This window comes from Leptidea sinapis, chromosome 7 (assembly GCF_905404315.1).
Source record: "Leptidea sinapis chromosome 7, ilLepSina1.1, whole genome shotgun sequence".
NCBI classification, from domain to species: domain Eukaryota; kingdom Metazoa; phylum Arthropoda; class Insecta; order Lepidoptera; family Pieridae; genus Leptidea; species Leptidea sinapis.
The window spans coordinates 4,694,930-4,715,832 of NC_066271.1; the positions used below are offsets into that span (position 1 = coordinate 4,694,930).

The following is a 20,903-nucleotide window of genomic DNA, read 5'->3' on the forward strand; positions in this document are numbered from 1 at the left end:
TTCTCTACGCGATAAACCACCTCACCAATACAAAAAGTAAATTGATTTATTTATTCACTTGATGTTTCAGTACACCATTGAGTGCGGGTGACTGCTTTGAGCTGGGTAAGGCATTGTACAATGAAGAATTTCACAAGGATGCCCTCAAATGGATGACTGTGGCTTTACGTAAATATGAAAAGGAACAAATCAGTTATAACTTCACTGAAGAGAATATTTTGGACTACATCGCATTTACAAATTATTTGTTAGGTAAGTTATATTCATAAAACCTTGCCAATATTATAAAATATGTGATATTTTATTAAACAAAACAAATCTTTTAACTATATTTACAATACTATGATTACATTAAAAATAAAACAATCATTACGGTGAAGTGTACCAAGAATACTAGTAGCACTTCCATGTTGGATAGCTAGGCTGGTCCTTTGACCGAAATTATTAGCCCTATTGAGGAGAGAAGATAGTATATTGTACATTCTCCGCGCCTCTGGGTCCCATGGGCCAAGCGTCTCTACACCAAATGGCACAAAGATATAAGAACACTCATTGAGAACAACATAATATTATAATTCTGTCAGTCCAACTTATTATATTGAAATTTTGTTTAACAGGCTGAAGGGATTGAATATGGATTTCATTATATTATCCTGATTTTAAAGAGGAAATATTATCTAAGGCCATTTTAAGTTTTAGGATTCTAAAACTAAATAAAAATCGTGATTTGAAACTCAGAAATCAAGCTGTCGTTTTTGGAATATTCCTACTAAAAAAAACAATTTTGTTGGATTGTTTTAATTTTTCGCTTACATACTTGATGTGTCGGATTATTTACTTGGCAGCCTTCTGATTAAGCCGTTTTAATTACTTTAGCACTTACAAAAACAAAAACAGCAAAATAAAGAGACACAGTTAAAAATGACATTGATTTTATTTGAAAATAATTTTGATCCAGGGTTAATAATAAAGAGAAAAGAGTCGAGATCGATTGTATTGAAACTTGGCCACTAGATGTGTTTCCTCTTAAGGGCCGATGAGAAAGCTCATAGTCGCTCAGAGGGCAATGAGAGGAGTTTTCATGCGAGATCGAATCAGAATTAAGAAGGTCCGTAGGAGAACCAAAGTCACTGATATAGCCCAAATGATTGCGAAACTGAAGTGGCAGTGGGCAGGTAACATAGTTCAATGGAAAGATGACCGTTGGGGCAGAAAAGTCTTCGAATAGCGACCGGAAGGACCGGATTTGGTAGGCCCGATGGAGGCAAGATGGACGAGATCGTTAGAATACATCGGATGAGAGCAGCGCATAATCGATCGCCGCGGAGATCTTTTGGGAACGCCTTTGTCCAGCAGAGGACGTTTTCCAACTGATGAATACGAAGGGCTACCAGAGTGACTCTTTGTAACTGTATTATGTATCTCCTACTTCGTAAAACAGTTATACCCTGACGTTTAGTTTCTAGGCATAAATTAGTCCTCTCGCGCGCGATACAGAGATGCAACAGGCACAACTATAGAATTACGAATGGAACGACAAAGTAGCGGCCGGCAATCAAGTGCCTATCTAATGATTTTAGGTGTAAAATTGCGTAGTAAAGTTAAAGCACAGACTAATCTAATTAAGAAATTTGGATCGTGATGGACAAAAATAAATTATACTTACATAGGTAATACGAGTAATGTTAGATTTTATTGTAATCGTAATATCTGTGTGCAGGTGACATGAAAAGTGCCTTGGAGTGGACAAAGAAACTGTTGACAGTGAATCCCAATAACGAGAGAGCTCGTGATAACATACTACATTATCACAGGTTGATTGCTGAACAAGAGGTAGCTTTAAATCGGCGACGTCGTGGGGTAAATGATTTTTTTTTACTAAGTGACTTAGACTTGATTTTGCTCGAATAAAAATTGTCAATGGTGAAGGCAATCTATGAGACTCTGTTATGGACTTCTGAAGTTTAATTCAGATTCTATATTTTCTGCGAGTGAAGAACAACAAAGTTAATAATAGTAGGTGATCTCCACCGCTAATGGACTGTTTTCGAGAGAATAACGATGTTGACCTCTGAGAACGTTCTAAATGTTTTCTGGAAGATCATCGTCTTAAAAATGCCGTAGTATAGATCCACGTCATTCATCCAGATATTTTGGATCTTATTTCTTTTCTATTTCTTTCTAAAGTTATCCCAAATTTAAAACTTTTTCGGTCTTACAAATAAACTTGGTATAAAATTATAACTGAGAATATACCAAGAAAATGCAAAAATATTTACAAATAGACATTTTGCTTATGATTGGTTTATTCGGATGTATATCGTTTACCGCGTACATTTGCAAGGCTGCTTGACATTCGGAAAACTTCAGAATTATCATTGTATTGACAGTGTTGTCAGCGATATAGTCAACATTTTGCATATTCTTGGTTTATTATCAGGTATAACTTTATACCAAGTTTATTATTACTTACATACTTGACATTGCGTTATTTATTAAGACAGGTTAAGTTTCTCTAACTCCAATTGTCTGGGATCCAGCGTTACATGAGCGATTTCCACCTTTTAGCTTTGATGAGGAACCTGACCCTTAATTCGTATTAATCTATCGATTTATAGTTAGGTACTAAATCTTTAAGTTTTCTTTCAAACTAACACACACACACACTCACCAATACATACAATCACACACTCGTTCACATACATACATACACACACACACACCCACACACACACAGCACATTAAGTTTAGATTACAAATAAATACATTTTTAGTATGTTATTATTGTTAGTAGATTTCTTTCCCTTAGTTAATTAACTTGTTTATTATAACACCTTATTATTATGTTTTTGCTATGGAAGAGCGGGGCCTCCTACTACAGGCAACTCTTTGCTTAAAAGGAGACCCCAACACTGATTGTATTATGTATTTTGTATTTTGTTGTAATAAATAAATATTTGTTTGTTTGTTGCTTGTTATATATAAAATCAGAAACTGATTGACTGATGATCAACGCACAGCTGAAACCGCTGGGTCTAGAACCCTTCAATTTTGCACAAATGTTCCGCAACGTAGAACTAAGAAAGGACTTTTCAAAATTCAATCCCTTAGGGTAGAAAAGAGGTTGTAAGTTTGTACGGTACAACGTGTTTTCTTGGAAGAAACTTCAGGTCATGAAATTTCTAGACCCAACCAATTTAATATTTTTAAGGTTCCTCAAAAGTTTGCTAGATGTAATTAAATAACATTATTTATTATATTTTTATCTCATTTCTTTTAGCTTCTTCCACTAAAATGATTAAGAATGATATTTATTAAGAAATATTGTCATAAACATCTTTAAAAAAACGTTGATCTATATGTTAGTGAATCAATAATAGTCACAGCCTGTCTGATTTCGACTACCACGCGGACGAAGTCACAGGCTAAAGCTATTTACTTTATTTTTTTACAGGACATAGGTGAAGAATTAGACAAGGAAATTGAAAAAGAGATGGAATTTTCTTATGCCTATGGTATTGATTGGAAATTTTATGAGAAACTTTGTCGAGGTGAAGGCAAGATACTCCCAAGTATGGCTAAGAAGTACGTAATATTACATTATATATACGAGAGGTCGCGAGGTAAGTCGGTACTGACTAGCAGCTGATCTAATTCCTAGCCAACAGATATGTTTGAAGCGTTTATGCAAACATATATCGTGAACTTATGTCGTGGGTTCGATGTTGGACACTTTAATATCAGTTGAACCATCTGAAACCCAAATCAAAATAATTTATTATTAAGAAAGACTTTTATACCTTTAACGTACAAATATTCATAAACAATTCTTTCGAATTTCGCAATACCTGTGTATCATCATCTCGTCATTTCCTCTTTTATTCCAATTAAAATTGCCAAGTGGATATTTTTGAAAAATGATGATAACTTTCGGCGGATGTTCAATTAGAATCCACTCTATTGTTTGTTTTCTAAGGAATCATGACAATGGTAGAAATGTTATGTTTGATTTTTAGGTTAACATGCCAATACTTGACAGGAGAACACCCGTTCTTAAGGTACGCGGCCATCAAGATGGAATATCTGTACAGAGACCCGGACATTGTCTTGTATTACGACGTGTTGAGTGACAATGAAATTGATATTATTAAAAAACTGGCTACACCTAATGTGAGTATTTATTTTACATTACACTTTATGGACACTATTAAATTTTACATATTTAAATCTTATAAAAGGCATCTTAGTTGTGTTAAATATTCGAAAAGAAAGAGATAAATAAGCACGTACTAAATACCTACTATTGGACGGTTCAGTATGGATTGTGATGAATTCACGTTCTAGAAAAAACGTATGATACGTGATTCTACAAAAAAGATATGTTGGTTGAGTTGATTACTTAAAACATCATAATATAATAGAGCATATATAACCCTTTTAATCGTTGGAAAAAAAATATTTGGTAGAACAATATTGGTAGCTTCGTTCGAGCTTGCCCGGCGCACCCCAGTATCAGTTTGATCTATTTGACCACGTGCAACGCAGAGCAGCTCAAATTGTCGTGAACCCGGTGCTCTTTGAACGGCTGGACCACTTGGCGTTGCGTAGAGACATCGCTTCATTGTGTGTCTTCTACCGCATTTATCACGGGGAGTGTTCCGTAGAGCTGTTTCACCCGATACCTGCCGCCGAATTCCACCTTCGCACGACGGATAATATAACTTGTGGCGTACAAGTTAGGATATTATCCCCACCATCTGGATGTGTGGCGGTCCTCCACAGTGTGTTTTTACAAAGCTGTGGAATGAGCTTCATTAAAAATAAGCGCGTACACCTTCCTTAAAGGCCGGCAACGCTACTGAGATTCCTCTGGTGTTGAAAGAGAATGTAGGCGGCGGTGATCACTTAACACCAGGTGACCCGTACGCTCATTTGTCTTCCTTTATTTTATTTCCATAAAAATAAGCGACAATGTGACGTCAGGTCCATAGATAATGTAACCGGGGGCACTGACTTAAAAGCTATCAATATGTAGCACATACAAATAATAGTATTTTATTAATATTAAAATTTAAAGGTAAAGGTTTGCTGAGGTGTATTAAATTAAATTTTCAGTTATTTGATACTGTTCAGTTTTTTAAGTCGGTTTTTTTTATCTTTTACTTTTGAGTGTCAGTTAATAATAATAAAATATATCGTCCACGTCGACAAAAATTGACATAAAATATAAAAACTACTGGGCCAAACCACGTAAATTTTTTATGGGACGAATTTCCCATCGAACTAAAGAAGAATTACGTAAATCGGATTATAAATCTCAGAGTAATCGGTGTGCATTCATAGAAAAAAAATACCGATCAAATTGAGCACCTCCTCCTCTTGGACGAAGTCGGTTGAAAAGTAAAATGTTAACAATCAGTGACTGAGTTTAAGTGTTTTTTTCTTTTTTTTTCAGTTCAATCGCGCGAAGGTGCAAGACTCGGACACAGGGACGTCGCAACCGGCCAATTTTCGCATCAGCAAAGCAGCGTGGTTGGATGATAATGACTCGCCAGCCTTAGCGCGTGTATCTCGGAGAGTCACGGACTTCACGAACCTTGACCTGACGTCTTCAGAGCAGCTTCAAGTCGCCAACTACGGCATCGGCGGACACTATACACCGCATTATGACTTTGTATGATCTTTAGTTCTTTTTCGTGTCACGCTGTTTTTCCGCGGTGAACTCCTAAACTATTGAATCGATTTCAATCAAATTTTGGACACTGTGTGCCGTATTTGATCCAACTTGAAAGATAGGATAGTTTTTAAATTTTAAGTATCGCGGAACTTTAACATTGTAATTATTATGATGTGTACTCACGATATATATTTTATTAATTTGGTGCCGATATTTGATCCAATTGCATGAACCGTGGTCGCGGCGGAACTGCGGCGGCGGCGAGAAACTCTTGAGACATTGACACTTGACACTAATAGTACATCAATCTGTCCACTTGGCGCCTAGTTCGTTTTGGTCTTTGATTCCCTAATTCACGACACACACTACTGACGACATCCATACCTTCGGTTCTTTTTGTTGCATTTATACTGCAGAGTAAGACCACGGGATTCCCTATTAAAATTGTTAGGATGCTTTTTAATTTCAATAGCTACTCTAACAAGCAATGTATTGACGTTCATCAGAAATCACCTGTGGGCTATGCAGCTCGATCCTGTGGTTGGTATCGGCTTTGAGCAAGTTTCGGCTATTACGGATTTTTTAGGATCGTTATTTTTGACTAAGATGTTAAGTCTCATTTGCCCAGTAATTTCACTAGCTACGGCACCCTTCAGACCGAAACACATTAATGCTTACACATTACTGCTTCACGGCAGAAATAGGCGCCGTTGTGACCCATAATGTAGCCGCCATCCGGTGCAAAGGAGCCTCCCACTGGTAGATAGATGTCATCAGACATGCATATAGTAGAGACTATTTTCTTCCGAAAGTTGCCAATTTTTTTTAACTGTGTATGCTGCAGAATTGAGCCTATACGCCAAATCAATAATATGAAAACCCCATTGAATTTTGAAGAAAGAATGATTGATCGAATATATAAGGCAAGTGTGTGTGGGCAAGTCGCGGGAGACCTCTTAGAACGTTCGTCGACCAAATTGGGGACGTTTTGAGAAAAGGAAAGATCCGAAGCACCCGCAACCGGCGAGCATGTATAAAAAGAGTAATGAATGTAGAGGAAGCGCGTGAGGTTTGTAAGGATAGAAGCAAGTGGCGTTCTATTGTCTCTGCCTACCCCGACGGGAGCAAGGCGTGAGTGAGTGTGTGAGTGTGTGTGTGTGCACAATACATGGTAACAATTCAGTAACGCTACATGTAAGTTAATAATCATGTTATTTTAATAAAAGTTCTTTTGCAGCATCATGGAAACTATTCCACACAAAAAAATGGAAACAGGATTGCGACAGTATTATTTTATGTAAGTACCATATAAACATTTCATCACTGTTTTATTATGGTGTTCTTTGATAAAATTGGGTGATGTATGACATTGTTGGCGTATAATTTATTTATTTACTTATTTAAAGGTACTCCAACTTAAACTTAAATATTGCACGAAAATAGTTCCAGTGTATGAGTCAATTACAGGTGCACACAACATAAATGAGAATCATTTCTATTGGGCACTTATAGATAACACAAAGACTTATACAGTATATAAAAAAATATATGATAATAAAAAATAATATGATGTATGTAATTAAAGAATCATTATTCTATAGTTGCAATACGTTTAAATGCTATGAGGGTATCGCAAAATGGATCAGCCCCGGATGTCTCCAAAATATTAATGAATGACAGACACGATATAGTGGCGCATTGCTGCCAACGTTAGTCCTTACGGTGGGTAGATAGAAAAGATTCTTCTTGGCCCTAATCTCGGTATGTTTAATATTGTTTTACTCAGAATATTGGGTGTATCTAGCATGTTGTTTAAAACTTTATATAAAAACGAGTGGTCAAGCATACGACCTGTTCAAAGTAAATCCATCGAACAGCATTATATTACAAATATTGCTTAGTAGATAATATTAATTACTTATAACCATGTGTTGCCTTTAGCGATGGCATTACGCGAGTAACCATTGATCGGTCCGGTCCTACTTACCATTAACCATCCGCGTACTTACAAATAGAACCTTTAATTATAGTTATTTAACAAGTGTCATAGATTAATTTAGTACCTTAAGTAAATAAATACCTTTACCATAAAACATATACATATATCTACCCCTAAGTGCACCCCTTTTCACGACGTCTATCAGAGAGCTTATTTATTTAAAGAAACTTTAATCTTTTTTCATAATTGCTTCTGTTGCTTATATATATTTTTTTTTATGGAATAGGAGGACAAACGAGCGTACGGGTCACCTGGTGTTAAGTGATCACCGCCGCCCACACTCTCCTGCAACACCAGAGGAATCACAAGAGCGTTGCCGGCCTTTAAGGAAGGTGTACGCGCTTTTCTTGAAGGTACCCATGTCGTATCGTCCCGGAAACACCGCACAAGGAAGCTCATTCCACAGCTTCGTGGTACGAGGAAGAAAGCTCCTTGAAAACCGCACTGTGGAGGACCGCCACACATCCAGATGGTGGGGATGATATCGTAACTTGTGGCGTGTCGTGCGAAGGTGAAATTCGGCGGCAGAAATCAGGTTGAACAGCTCTTCGGAACACTCCCCGTGATAAATGCGGTAGAAGACACACAATGAAGCGACGTCTCTACGCAACGCCAAGTGATCCAGCCGTTCACAGAGTACTGGGTCCCCGACAATTCGAGCTGCTCTGCGTTGCACGCGGTCAAATGGATCGAGCTGATACTGGGGTGCGCCAGACCAGAGATGACAGCAATACTCCATGTGAGGCCGGACCTGCGCTTTGTAGAGCGCTAGAATGTGGGCCGGCTTGAAGTATTGCCGTGCTCTATTTATGACGCCCAGTTTCTTTGAAGCCAGTTTGGCTTTGCCCTCCAGATGGCCACGGAATTGGCAATTGCTCGTGATTTCGAGACCCAGTATTCCGATACTAGGCGAGGCTTTAAGGGAAGTGTTCTCGAAGAGCGGTGATACGGCAAATGGGGTTTTTTTAGTGGTAAACGCGCAAACTTGAGTCTTCTGGGGGTTAAATTGGACAAGGTTCAACTTACCCCATTCCGCGACCTTCTCGAGAGAGGACTCGATAGAAGACACAAGTTTCACCCGGCACTGGTCGACGTTTTCCCGAGAGAGACCTGCATGGCCCGTGTATACGGCATCACCAGTGCTGTCGTCTGCATAGCAATGCATGTTGGCGGTGTCCAACATATCATTGATATGCAGAAGAAACAGCGTGGGAGATAGCACACAGCCTTGGGGCACTCCAGCGTTCACGGGCTTGGGATTCGAGCAATAACTATATCTATTGATAAAACATATGTACAATTTGAACTATGATATTCACAAAATTGCCTATAAACAACTAAATTTCGGACTGTCACATCATTTTAATTAGAGTTTGTTTGGGAAAAAACAGTAAGTTTTAAATTACATTTACACTTCACACTTACTTAGAGGAATACTTAGATACAGTTTAGCGTATGAGGTGTGAATATAATGCGTGTTATCCACAACAGTGCCATCAAATTGTATCAAAATATTATATATTCTAGGAAAATTATTCATAAAATTTTTAAAAATTATGAATTACATTACACTTTAACACTAGACACTTTAACATCAGACTTTAACACTACACATAAACATAAAATTGCCATACCCACTTTAAGAACACCCAGTGCAAATGAGTCATTTTTGAGAAATTCTGTTAGATTCTATTTCAACTCCCCATGACCATAATAGTACTGCCTGATAAATTTATTTTTCTTTTCATTTTTCATATATATTAATATCATGATAATGAGCAGTCAAAAAAGTAGAAAAATCAGAAAAAAAAAATTGCTCTTAACGCTATATATCTGTCCTTGTCCTTCTACTATCATAAATAAAATTTGAAAAACAAAATTTTATGAACGATGCGGGATCCGAACCCACGAACTCATCACCACGAAATCATCAGAGGGCGCTAAGCGAGTGTAACATTGACGTAGTGTTAAAAATTGAAATAAAAAGAAATAGTGCACATACATGAGTAAATTAAGTTTAAAAGTATAGTTTCCGCCCCAATAAAATATATATATAGTTAGAAAAACTTGATAATTGGTAAATGAAGTAAAAAGTGAAGTTACAAGTTTAGTGTTGTTGTGCTCGGAGCTATTGCGTCATCCTTCAAACGCTAAGCTACTTGTTGTAATATAACTACCTAAAGTTACATTGCTTAAATTTTTTTTTTGTAATGAAAACAATTAATATAATATTTAATATATTATTTAATTGAGTTTCTATATATCCTACTGCGGTGAATCTTAAAGACGTGCCAACTAGCTCCGTATATTTTCATAATCTTGTGCGCGTGTGTTGTTAAGAATAGTGAGTTATAATAGAAAAACGGGATAGAAAAACTTCAATAATCTATTTGTAAGTCATTTAAGTATGCATCTATATTTTCCCTTTTTAAATTATTATAATATTTAAAAATCAGTCAGTGGATGTAATCAAAAGATATTGACAATCAACTTACCATTTTTGACCGCAATCAAAGTTTGAATGGTGTTCATATGTTTCGTATGTATTAATGAAGCACAGGTGTTGTTTAGATTTTAAAACAATTTTGTAATGAACTTATATGTTAAAGATCAGTGTGAAGTTGACATTTAATTGTTAATTGTTAAAACCAATAACATAACGAAGAACGATCTCCAATCACTGCATTATACAAGTACCCTCATCCTTTTTTTGTGATTTCAACACGAAGTGATCTCAACAAAGAGTATATACCGGAGCATTTATTAATGTGCACATCATATTAATATTAATATTTTATTAAGTAGGGCAGCATTTATAACTGTGCTTAGATAAAAAATTAAAGTTATAAAAATGAACGTGTGTGATGGCTGTAGAAAATCAGTTTTAGCCAACGAAAGTATTTGCTATAGTGGATGTAAAAAAATTTTTCATCATTCATGCGTCAATATTGCAAAAGTAAATTACAAAAAAATTTCTAAAGAAAACAAAGCTGCATGGAAATGCTCTGCGTGTAAGATTTCATCAAAATGACTTGGAGACAATAGTGAAACCCCTGTACGGAGTCAAAAACAATGCACCAACGAGGACTTGGAAGAAGAAAAAAAGCGCGTACACCTTCCTTAAAGGCCGGCAACGCTCTTGCGATTCCTCTGGTGTTGCAAGAGAATGTGGGCGGCGGTGATCACTTAACACCAGGTGACCCGTACGCTCGTTTGTCCTCCTATTCCATAAAAAAAAAAGAATAATGTCAACCAGCCTGTGTGATCTTATTCGAACTGAGATTAGGAAAACGCTAAAAGTCGAAGTACCGAGAATAATCCGAGATATACTGTCAACCGAAATAATGCCTCTTAAAAGTGAAATAACAACTTTGACAGAGGCAGTAAATTTTGCCGCCATCAAGTATGACGAAATGAAGTCGCTCGTAGAAAAAAGGGATTCTGAAGTCAAAGAACTTATTTTAAGTAATTCAATGTTAGATAGAAAGGTTAGGGACTTGACAGAAAGACTATCAAACATTGAGCAATACTCCAGAAACACCAATATCGAGATACATGGTTTGCCTGAATTCAGAAATGAGAACTTACCTAAAATAATGTTACGTATCGGCGAAGTCGTATCCGAAAAAATTGAAGATAACGACATACTTTCTTGCACCAGAGTTGCTAAACAAAACCCAAAAAATGGGCAGCCAAGATCAGTTGTCATGAAGTTTCGTAGTAATCGCTGTCGTGATAATATTTTGGCTGCTATTCAAAAAGACAACAAAACTGATAAGAAAAATCTTCATGGTGCCACCAGGATAAAATGTAAAAAGTTGGGCTACAAGTTCATCTGGGTTCGAAATGGTCAAATTTACATTCGCAAGGATGAAAAGTCACAGGCAGTACGTATATCATCCCTAGTGTCGGAAGTCACTTAGCCATTGATCCCTGAACGTAGCTAATCTTCATGCTTAATTTTTACTATCAAAACGTCCGCGGTCTAAAGACTAAATTGACAGAGTTCTATTTAAGCATTCTGAATCAAAATTATGATGTAATTATTCTAACCGAAACGTGGCTAACAGCTGATATACATCATGAAGAATTATTTGATCCTAGATATACTGTTTACAGAAAAGATAGGAATTGCTCCCAAAAATCTAGAGGAGGTGGAGTCCTAATAGCAATCCTAAGCTCCTACGTAACCAAAAGAATGATAAATCTTGAAACGAAAGATGAAAATTTGTGGGTATCCTTAGGCAGTCAATATAAAAGTCACCAATCAAGTTCGAACCAATTAGGTATATGTGCTGTTTACCTTCCTCCGCCACTAAATAGAAGTGAAGTGAAAGATTTTTTTGAGTGTGCAAATGAAGCTGTTTCCTACTTTCATGAAGTTATAATCGTGGGTGACTTCAATATGAGCTCAATATCATGGACTGACAGTAATCAACCTAATGTTTATGAACCCAGGAACTATGATAATTACTTTGGGTTTAATTTGGTCGATTTTTTATCATTAAGTGGTTTAAAACAAAACAATAATGTAATGAATTGCAACGACAAGATTTTGGATTTGGTTCTTTCAACTAATCAAGCTCGGGTAACTAAGTCTAACATAATCATTAGTAAGCTAGATCCTTTACACCCACCTCTTAATATTCAAATAGATAAAATAAGCTTACAATTTATGAAAAAAAAAAAGCCAAGAATCAAATTTAATTTCATTAAAGCTAATTATAACACTATAATATCAAGTCTAATAAATGTTAACTGGAGGGAAAAACTTTGTACAGCTGAATGCGTTAATGAAATGTTGTATATATTTTATCAAGAAATTAACAAAACTGAAAGGCTTGAATTTTAATAAAGGATCTGGGCCTGATAACATTCCACCAGTATTTATCAAAAGATGTGCTATCGGTCTTTCATATCCACTAACGATAATTTTCAATAAATCTCTCAAAACAAGCACATTCCCGGAAGAATGGAAAAAGGCTCGCATTGTACCCATTTATAAAAAGGGTGAGATTAACAATGTCAAAAATTATAGACCAATTTCAATTTTAGGTACATTTTCAAAATTATTAGAATCTCTAATTTGCCCAGTATTAATGTCACACTGCAAAAAATACCTCAATGATAAGCAGCATGGTTTTAGATGTGGTAGATCTGTTTCATTATATTAATAACAGCGCACAAGCCATGGACAATGAACGACAAATTGATAGCATATACACAGACTTTTCTAGTGCTTTCGACAAAGTGAAATATAAAATCCTTCTCTCCAAACTTGATAAACAATATGGTATTGGAGGAAACTCATTGAAATGGTTAGAATCATATCTTACAAATAGGTATCAATTTGTTTCTATTAACGGCGAGTCTTCGTACAAATTTATTGTTTATTCTGGAGTACCTCAGGGATCTAACCTCGGACCTCTGCTTTTTGCATTATTTATAAATGATATAAGTTCATGCATTAAACACTCAGAGTATTCATTATACGCCGATGATATGAAACTATATAGAATAATCCAAACAGAGGACGATGCTATGTTACTTCAACAAGACTTAGACCGAATTATGGTGTGATAGAAATAAAATGATTATAAATGTTTCCAAGTGCCATCACATATCATTTACCAGAAAACGGTCCTCACTTCAAGCAACTTATAGTTTAAATAATGTAAATTTAAGAAAAGTAGAAGAGGTTAGAGATTTGGGTGTAATTTTAGATTGTAAACTGAACTTCATTCGCCATTACAATAAAATAATTTCTAAAGCTGCTCAGATATACGGCTTTATATGGCGACTGACAAAAGATTTTAAAAGCACCAAACCTAAAATTATTTTATGTAACGCACTCGTGCGGAGCATTCTCAAATTTGGCAGCACAATATGGAATCCATACTATTCGGTACATAGTGACCGAATCGAGAGGATTAATCGTACGTTTACTCGACATCTGTGTAAAAACAATAAAAACATAAGCAATAGAAGTTATTATTATAGCAGGTTACAATTCTTCAATTTACAAAAATTAGCAGCTCGTCGGCGTATGCTTGACATTACATATCTGTACAAAATTGTAAACAATAAAATAGATTCTGTGGACATATTAAATTGTATAACATTTCAAGTACCTCAACGTAATACTCGAAATAAAACAATTTTTTTTCTATTTACCGGTTACGAGAACTAATATTGGACGGAATGCACCTATCTATAGGATTTGTTCCACATATAACTGTATAATTTTAAATAATGCTGATTTAGATCTCTTCAACGACAATTTAGCGGATCTCAAACGAAAATTACTTGCAATTGCTTAATATTGTCATAAGATTTTCTTGTATATATTCATAAATTGTTAATTTCTGTCATATTTTGTAATAAGTTTAAATTAATTTACTAGCATTTTGTTTTAATTTTTAAGTCTTGTTTTTGCCAATTGTAAATATCTATTATGAAATGCTGTGAATGCCTTTAAGTAATAGATATACTAGACTATATAGAATCTTAATATTGTGTAAGCAAATGTCATGTATACCTATTGTTGGTGTTCCAATAAATAAAAAAAAAATCCGTCGTTTCGTGCCGGTCGCGGTGCTCTAACCAACTGAGCTAACCGTTCGAGCACCGCCTCGTTATAAAATTCTGTTTGCTTTGTTCAACTCTCAGGTTGTGGCTTCACCTACAGGATCTACTTCGAGGATAAATTTTGTTTTTCAAATTTTATTTGTGTATTAATCCTAGAAGTGAGGGTTATCACTTTAAAAACATAACATTGTCTTCTCCTATTATGCCCTCTCTCTCTTCCCCATTGCCCCACTTCGCTGCATCGCCCGCTGAGGCACTACGGGCCGGAACGTTTAGGGAGTATGCAATGAATTAGCGATAGGTTGCCTAATTGGCCACAAGTACCTGTAATTTATTTTAGTAGAATTAATTTTCTGATGTAAATTTTACCTATATGTTTTTATTAATAAATTGTACGTTACATACGCATATTACGTAAGTACGTATGATTAATCCCAGTGAGGTAAATCACTTTACAATAAGAAATTGTTACTAATTTCACTTACTTATTTCCACATACAAAGAAACTGAGGAATAAACTTAGAAGATGTTGTAAACACCGCGATAGGGAGAACCCTATCTTTGTCGTGTACTTCCTAAAAGACCGGCAGCGTAGCAGTAATTATTCTGATGTAGCTGGACAGAACGGAAGGTAATGATCACTAACTATAAGGTGACCCGCTAATATTATTCTTCTATTCCATAAAAAAAAACAACAGATGTCTGACGTGGCACACGGCGGTGCGACGGTGTTCGTTGATCTTGGTGTGAGTGTGTTCCCAGTCAAAGGTGCTGCCTTGGTCTGGATGAACCTTCATCGCTCCGGAGAAGGCGACTTAGCCACGCTCCACGCTGCTTGCCCCGTACTCCTTGGCTCTAAATGGGGTAAGACCATCTTCCTTAAAATTTACTTTAAACTCAAATTTAAATATTGTTCCAAATTGAGATCTTAAAAAGCGGCCTTGGCAGGAAGTGATCCCAGTGTTCCGTACCCGAAGGATAAAAACCGGGAACTCTGTTACTATGCGTCCGTCTGTATGTGGGACAACTCACTGTATATAGACATAGGTCTAGGTTCTTTTCCATTCAGTTACCAATATTTCGTTATAATTAGTTAAATTTTGGAGGGAGGAGGAGAGAGTTCCCGAGAACATAACGGTATGTTCTTTTAGAATTAGCCCCAGGAAATGTGTCCTCTTAAGGGTTGAGAGCCGTTGTTGTCAAACAAATATTAAGTAAACGAAAATCACTAAAATTTAATCTTTGCCTTGCCAAATGAAGACTAAATGGAAACCTACATTTATCAACGATATATACGTTTCTTCCTAAACCGTTCTTAAGTAGATTTTCAACAAAACCTTTTTATTGAACTTATTTAGCCAGAAACCATAGAATTGTGATTAAAGGTACAACTCTATTTAACAGTTGAGACTAACTATGAGCCCCAACCGCACATATATACCAAGCTTTGTCATAAATACTGAAACAAAGAAAAAAAAATCTATTGCAAATAACATTTATTACATTTACAGTGTGTTAGTTTAATACATAAATATAAAACAATTCAAAATATAAAAAGCTTATTCGAAGTGGTCTCCATTGGCTGCAATACAGTCCTTTAAGCGTTGAGGCCAGTTATCAATAAAAGCACGCACTCTTTCCATGGGAAAATTCTTCACTGCCTATCGTACCGATTGTTTTATGGATGCCAAATTATCATGGCGTTTAGAGCAAGCCGTACTCTCAAACTGACTATAAATCAGAATCCAGCGCATTAAGATCGGGACTAGACGATGGCTAGTCAGTCAGCTCTGATGAAGTCAAAACGTTCGTTTCCAATACTGCGTAGACCGAGCTTTATGCCCCGGCGCCGAATCTTGCTGGAAAGACCATTCTTGGTTATTGAATATGGTGCTGTTCAGGGGCTTCACTACCTTCTCAATAATGGTATCTTGATACACTTGTACCGATGCTTTGATACATTTTTCGCAAAAGTATGGCTCAGTCACTCCTTCATAGCTTATTAGCTAAGTGGGGTATTCCCCACCAAACTATCACTGAAGTCGGATAGTGCCCACGTTGCACTCTGTCGACTTATTGGGAAGATTCCTTAGAGCCTTGAGCATAAATATTTATATTTTGTTTGTTAAAATGTTGCTCAATTGTAAAAAGTTCTCATCCGTAAACAAATTTTTCTGTGTCCTCCCTTTGCGTACTGATTTAGTAGTTGTTTCGAGTTTACCACCCTATTCTTTTTTAAAGTATACGTTAAGAAATGACCAGTTCGTCTCTTATAGGCTGCAAGTCCTAAGTCATATTTTAAAATACGCGACATGTTTCTAGGTGCTATCTTCATCTCCCGAGATAAAATCTCTTGCTTTCTCACAGGATTTCTTCGAATTCTTTCCCTTACTGCTTTGAACACCTTAATGCAATCACAGCGATTTGGGTCTCTTTATCACCGTACTGCATTTTAATATCGCAAAATATTGTTCAATGTATTTGCGCCAAAATGAGAAAACTCAATGAACAATTATATAAAAATGACGGATTCTAAATTCAAATGTTACATTTTGTTTATGTTTAATTGTGCAGAATTTATGGCCATCCCAATATTATCTGCAGATAGAGATAAATTACTACCTTCTACTGTCAATAATCTGAAGCTGTCCCAATATACCCGATAAGTCATTCTTATCACCTTATTATTTGAATTGCAATTTCCATATAAACTTCTATCGCTGGTAAGCTATACGTCGTCCCATTGACAGACAGTATATACGGATAAGGTGAGTTACCGCCAATAAGTTTATTGAGACAGAAAAGTCAACGATAGTTACGATTTTTATCTCAAGTAAGAGATAGACTGAAAATTGGGAATGGCCATAAAATATATCCTTATTTTCAAAGAAGCAGCTCCTATGGAGCAACTCGATCATGAGTAATAGGGTACTTCCGTTTAGAACCTTGCCAAAATGAAGCAATATGAAATAAGAGTATTATTAAGTGTTTTTATTTTCAGCGAGCAACAAATGGATTCATGAAAGAGGTCAAGAATTTTTGAGACCTTGTGGTCTTGAGTATCAATCACAAGACATGCACATAAAGCTACCACGAAATGTCCCTACCACTCAAAATAATATTTTATTACGAATTTAAAGTGATGTTTATAAGAGTGTTATTTTAAAATGAATAAATAATTGAAGAAATAACGTTGTTTCAATACTTATCTATATTAGCAACTAGAAGTACAATATACGGAGTCCTACCCAACCATTTCATGATATCAAAAGTAGTGTGTGCGTGTAATCTTTACGCGCGATTGAAGTAAAACTTAATAATAATTAACTTTAGGAATAATTAACATATACATTTATATATTACATTAAATAAAGCTTTGTTACCAAATAAGCACTCACGTATTACTGAGGAGCTTTCTTAGACTTTTTGCTATTTTTTTTCTCGGAAACGCTAACGATATAACTTTATCTTTTGAGCTAAGTTGGCATTTTCTCTCTACCTAAAATAAAAGAATGCCTTTATAAAAAATAATATAACGTAATCAAGTAAGATTTTATATATTTTACAAAGAATAATATAAGGTTATATTTTGATATTTTTATTCGTCAGAAAATAAACACTTAAACATTTTACATTGATGAAAGAGTAAAATATTTCTGGGATTCCGCCATTTTATTTGATTGATTATTATATTCTTAAATTATGAAAACTTTCGAGTGTCATTATTAAATTATTTATTAATACGGCTTTACCCACGTTTTTGTCGGTCTCGATACCGACTAGTTTCGGACCAGTCGGAGGTCCTTCATCAGGGTGAGTTTTGTGGGTTCGCGATTACGATTTTGGTTTCTTCGTCAAATATTAGGACAGGCAATGGGTTCAAGCCCATACAGCCATAAATTGTATAAAAAACAGTAAAATTAAATGTAAAAAAAGTCTGTGACAGATTAAACTATCTATCAGCCATCAACTAATCAGGGATTCCCGCCCTCGACTAATTAAGAACCTCAACCGTCAAGCAGTCGTGATTATTTTGAAGCCGATGAAACACCAATAAAACGGCATTACTACGTTGAAGAATTAAAAGAGATATGGAATTTAATTAAGATATATCAGCGATTGGGTAGGCGCGAGCAAACTCTTGCCCTTGCTGAGATTAAAGGAATGATTCCAAGGCAAAAAATTTGTAATTATCATGAAAAACCAATGACGATTGTATATTCATCCAATCGGACTGTGGGCTCCTTTATATGCAGTAACAAAGCATGCAGAGTCAAATCTCATGTTAGCCGAGGAAATGGTACTTGGTTTGACGGTATTCGAACAACATTACCACAAGTATTTTATCAACTACAATTCATTAAAAATGGTTAGGTTAGGTTATGTTAGAACAGTTAAAACAACGCACGAGCCGAGCGTAGCGTGCCGCGGCATCGGCCGGCGAGTGCCAGAACCAAATTGTAGACGTTTCCCCCCATTACCAAATTAGGGAGGGGGGAGGGTAGAATTTTATTTTGGTTTTTCTTGAAAACTGTGTATAACGTTATAATAAGAGTGGTAGCACTATAATCGTGGACCAAAGCTCTATCAACTACAATTCATTAAAATTGCTTAGGTTAGGTTAGGTTATGTTAGAACAGTTAAAACAACGCACGAACCGAGTGTAGCGTGCCGCGGTAGCGGCCTACGAGTTCCAGAACAAAATTTTAGGCGTTTCCCCCCATTACCAAATTAGGGAGGGGGGGGGGAGGCTAGACTTTTATTTTGGGTTTTCTTGAAAACTGTGTATAACGTTGTTATAAGAGTGGTAGCATTATAATCGTGGACCAAAGCTCTATCAACTACAATTCATTAAAATTGGTTAGGTTAAGTTATGTTAGAACAGTTAAAACAACGCACAAGCCGAGCTTAGCGTGCCGCGGCAGCGGCCGGAGAGTGCCAGAACCAAATTGTATGCGTTTCTTCTCCCATTAACAAGTTAGGGAGGGGGGAAGGTAGAATTTTTTTCGTCTATTTTTTGAAACTGTGTATTACCAGTGAGTGCCAGAAACGAATTCTTGACGTTTACGTTTTACGTTTAAAAATGTCATAATTTGAGGTTAGGTTATATACTATTAATATTCACAAATCAAAGTATACAGCTTTTAATATATCTGCACGCTCTACACCTAAAGAACCTTTACATATTTACCTGCATGATTGCTCAACAAAAAATACTCAGAGCAGATGCACCTGTGCACCACTTGAACGAGTCTCACATATTAAATCTCGGTGTGTTAATTGATGAGAGGTTAACTTGGTCATACCACATTGATGCACTATGCAAAAGAGTAAGAAAGCTTTCACATATTTTCAAAAAACTAAAGTATGTTGCGGACACACATTTAAACACTATATTATACTACGCGCTATGCCAGTCTATCCTGAGCTATAGTATTATTTCATGGGGAGCCGCAATAAAGACACTTCTAATTATACTAGAAAGAGCCCAACGTGCAATATGAAAAATAGCATACAATAAGCCGTGGCGATATTCAACAGACTCCCTCTACTCAGAGCTAAACCATCTTCGAATAAGGCAATTATTTAACTCCTCTACATTACTTAAGGCGAGGTTTTCCCAACACATAAGGTAAAAATTGCGCGAACGTTAGATTCGATAGGTACGCATGGACACGGGCGTCGGGCATGGCTGAGAACGAACCGAGCGATGCGGGTCAACGACCGCCGACCCAGAAGGACTGCGTAATATTTTTTAAAACTTACAGTTGTGCTAGAGTACGGAATTACTGTGATAATATTTTTTATGCATTTTTGAAGTAAATCTTTTTTATCGACGTATGAGAGAAATGTTATATTACGCGCAAAATTATGATTTCAACATTATGGATATCGTATCGGAGATTCTCGAAGGTGCAGAGAACTAATTTGGGATCATTTTTGAAATACAAGATGGCCGCCGCGCAAAATTAAGATTTCAACAATATGGGTATCGTATCCGAGGTTCTCGAGGGTGCAGAGAACGAATTTGGGATCATTTTTGAAATCCAAGATGGCTGCCGCGCAAAATTATGATTTCAACAATATGGGTTAAAAAACACTTCAATCATGCCTCCAGGTCCTTCAAAAGAGTTATTGCTGACGCGAAGTCGAAGCACATTGGCAGAATTGGCGAGAGACTTGCACGCTTTCCCTCGGGAACTCGTGCGTTCTGGTCGCTCGCCAAGGCTGTCCAAGGAAACTTCAACCAGCCAGCAATTCCGCCACTGCACAGGGATGATGACTCGCTGGCCCATGACGCGAAAGAGAAAGCTGATCTCCTGGGCTCCCTCTTCGCGTCCAACTCGACTCTGGATGATCAAGGTGCAACACCACCGCATATTCCGCGGTGCGATTCATATATGCCGGAGAGAAAAATCCGGTATGGTGCCGTGCTTAAGGCGCTTCTCACCTTGGACATTCACAAATCGAGCGGGCCACGGCCTGTATTGGCATACTTGGCGTCGATATATCGAGCGACGTTCAGTTCCGTAGTCACTTGGAAGAGAAGGCCAAACTGGCCTCTAAAAAGCTTGGTGTACTCAGTAAGGCGAGACAGTACTTCACTAAAAGCCACCGCCTGCAAATTTATAAGGCGCA

General features: G+C 36.5%; 1 protein-coding gene across 11 annotated transcripts in view; it reads left to right on the forward strand.

Moving 5' to 3' along the window:
* Positions 1-20,903, forward strand: part of LOC126965388 (prolyl 4-hydroxylase subunit alpha-1-like) — a 213,086-nt gene that overhangs the window by 124,876 nt on the left and 67,307 nt on the right. For 4 of the 11 annotated variants that reach the window (XM_050808966.1, XM_050808967.1, XM_050808968.1 and 1 more), the window contains 2 exons: positions 14,963-15,128; positions 17,266-17,455. The exons of 3 other annotated variants lie outside the window; for them this stretch is intronic. In XM_050808966.1, the coding sequence (XP_050664923.1) occupies positions 14,963-15,128; positions 17,266-17,402 (303 nt within the window). In that variant the 3' untranslated portion in view covers positions 17,403-17,455. Of the gene's footprint in view, positions 1-70; positions 253-1,720; positions 1,861-3,454; positions 3,586-4,016; positions 4,171-5,455; positions 5,675-6,914; positions 6,975-14,962; positions 15,129-17,265; positions 17,456-20,903 lie in introns of those variants that run through there. 4 more of the 11 variants (XM_050808961.1, XM_050808972.1, XM_050808970.1 and 1 more) reach the window with 3 other exon arrangements.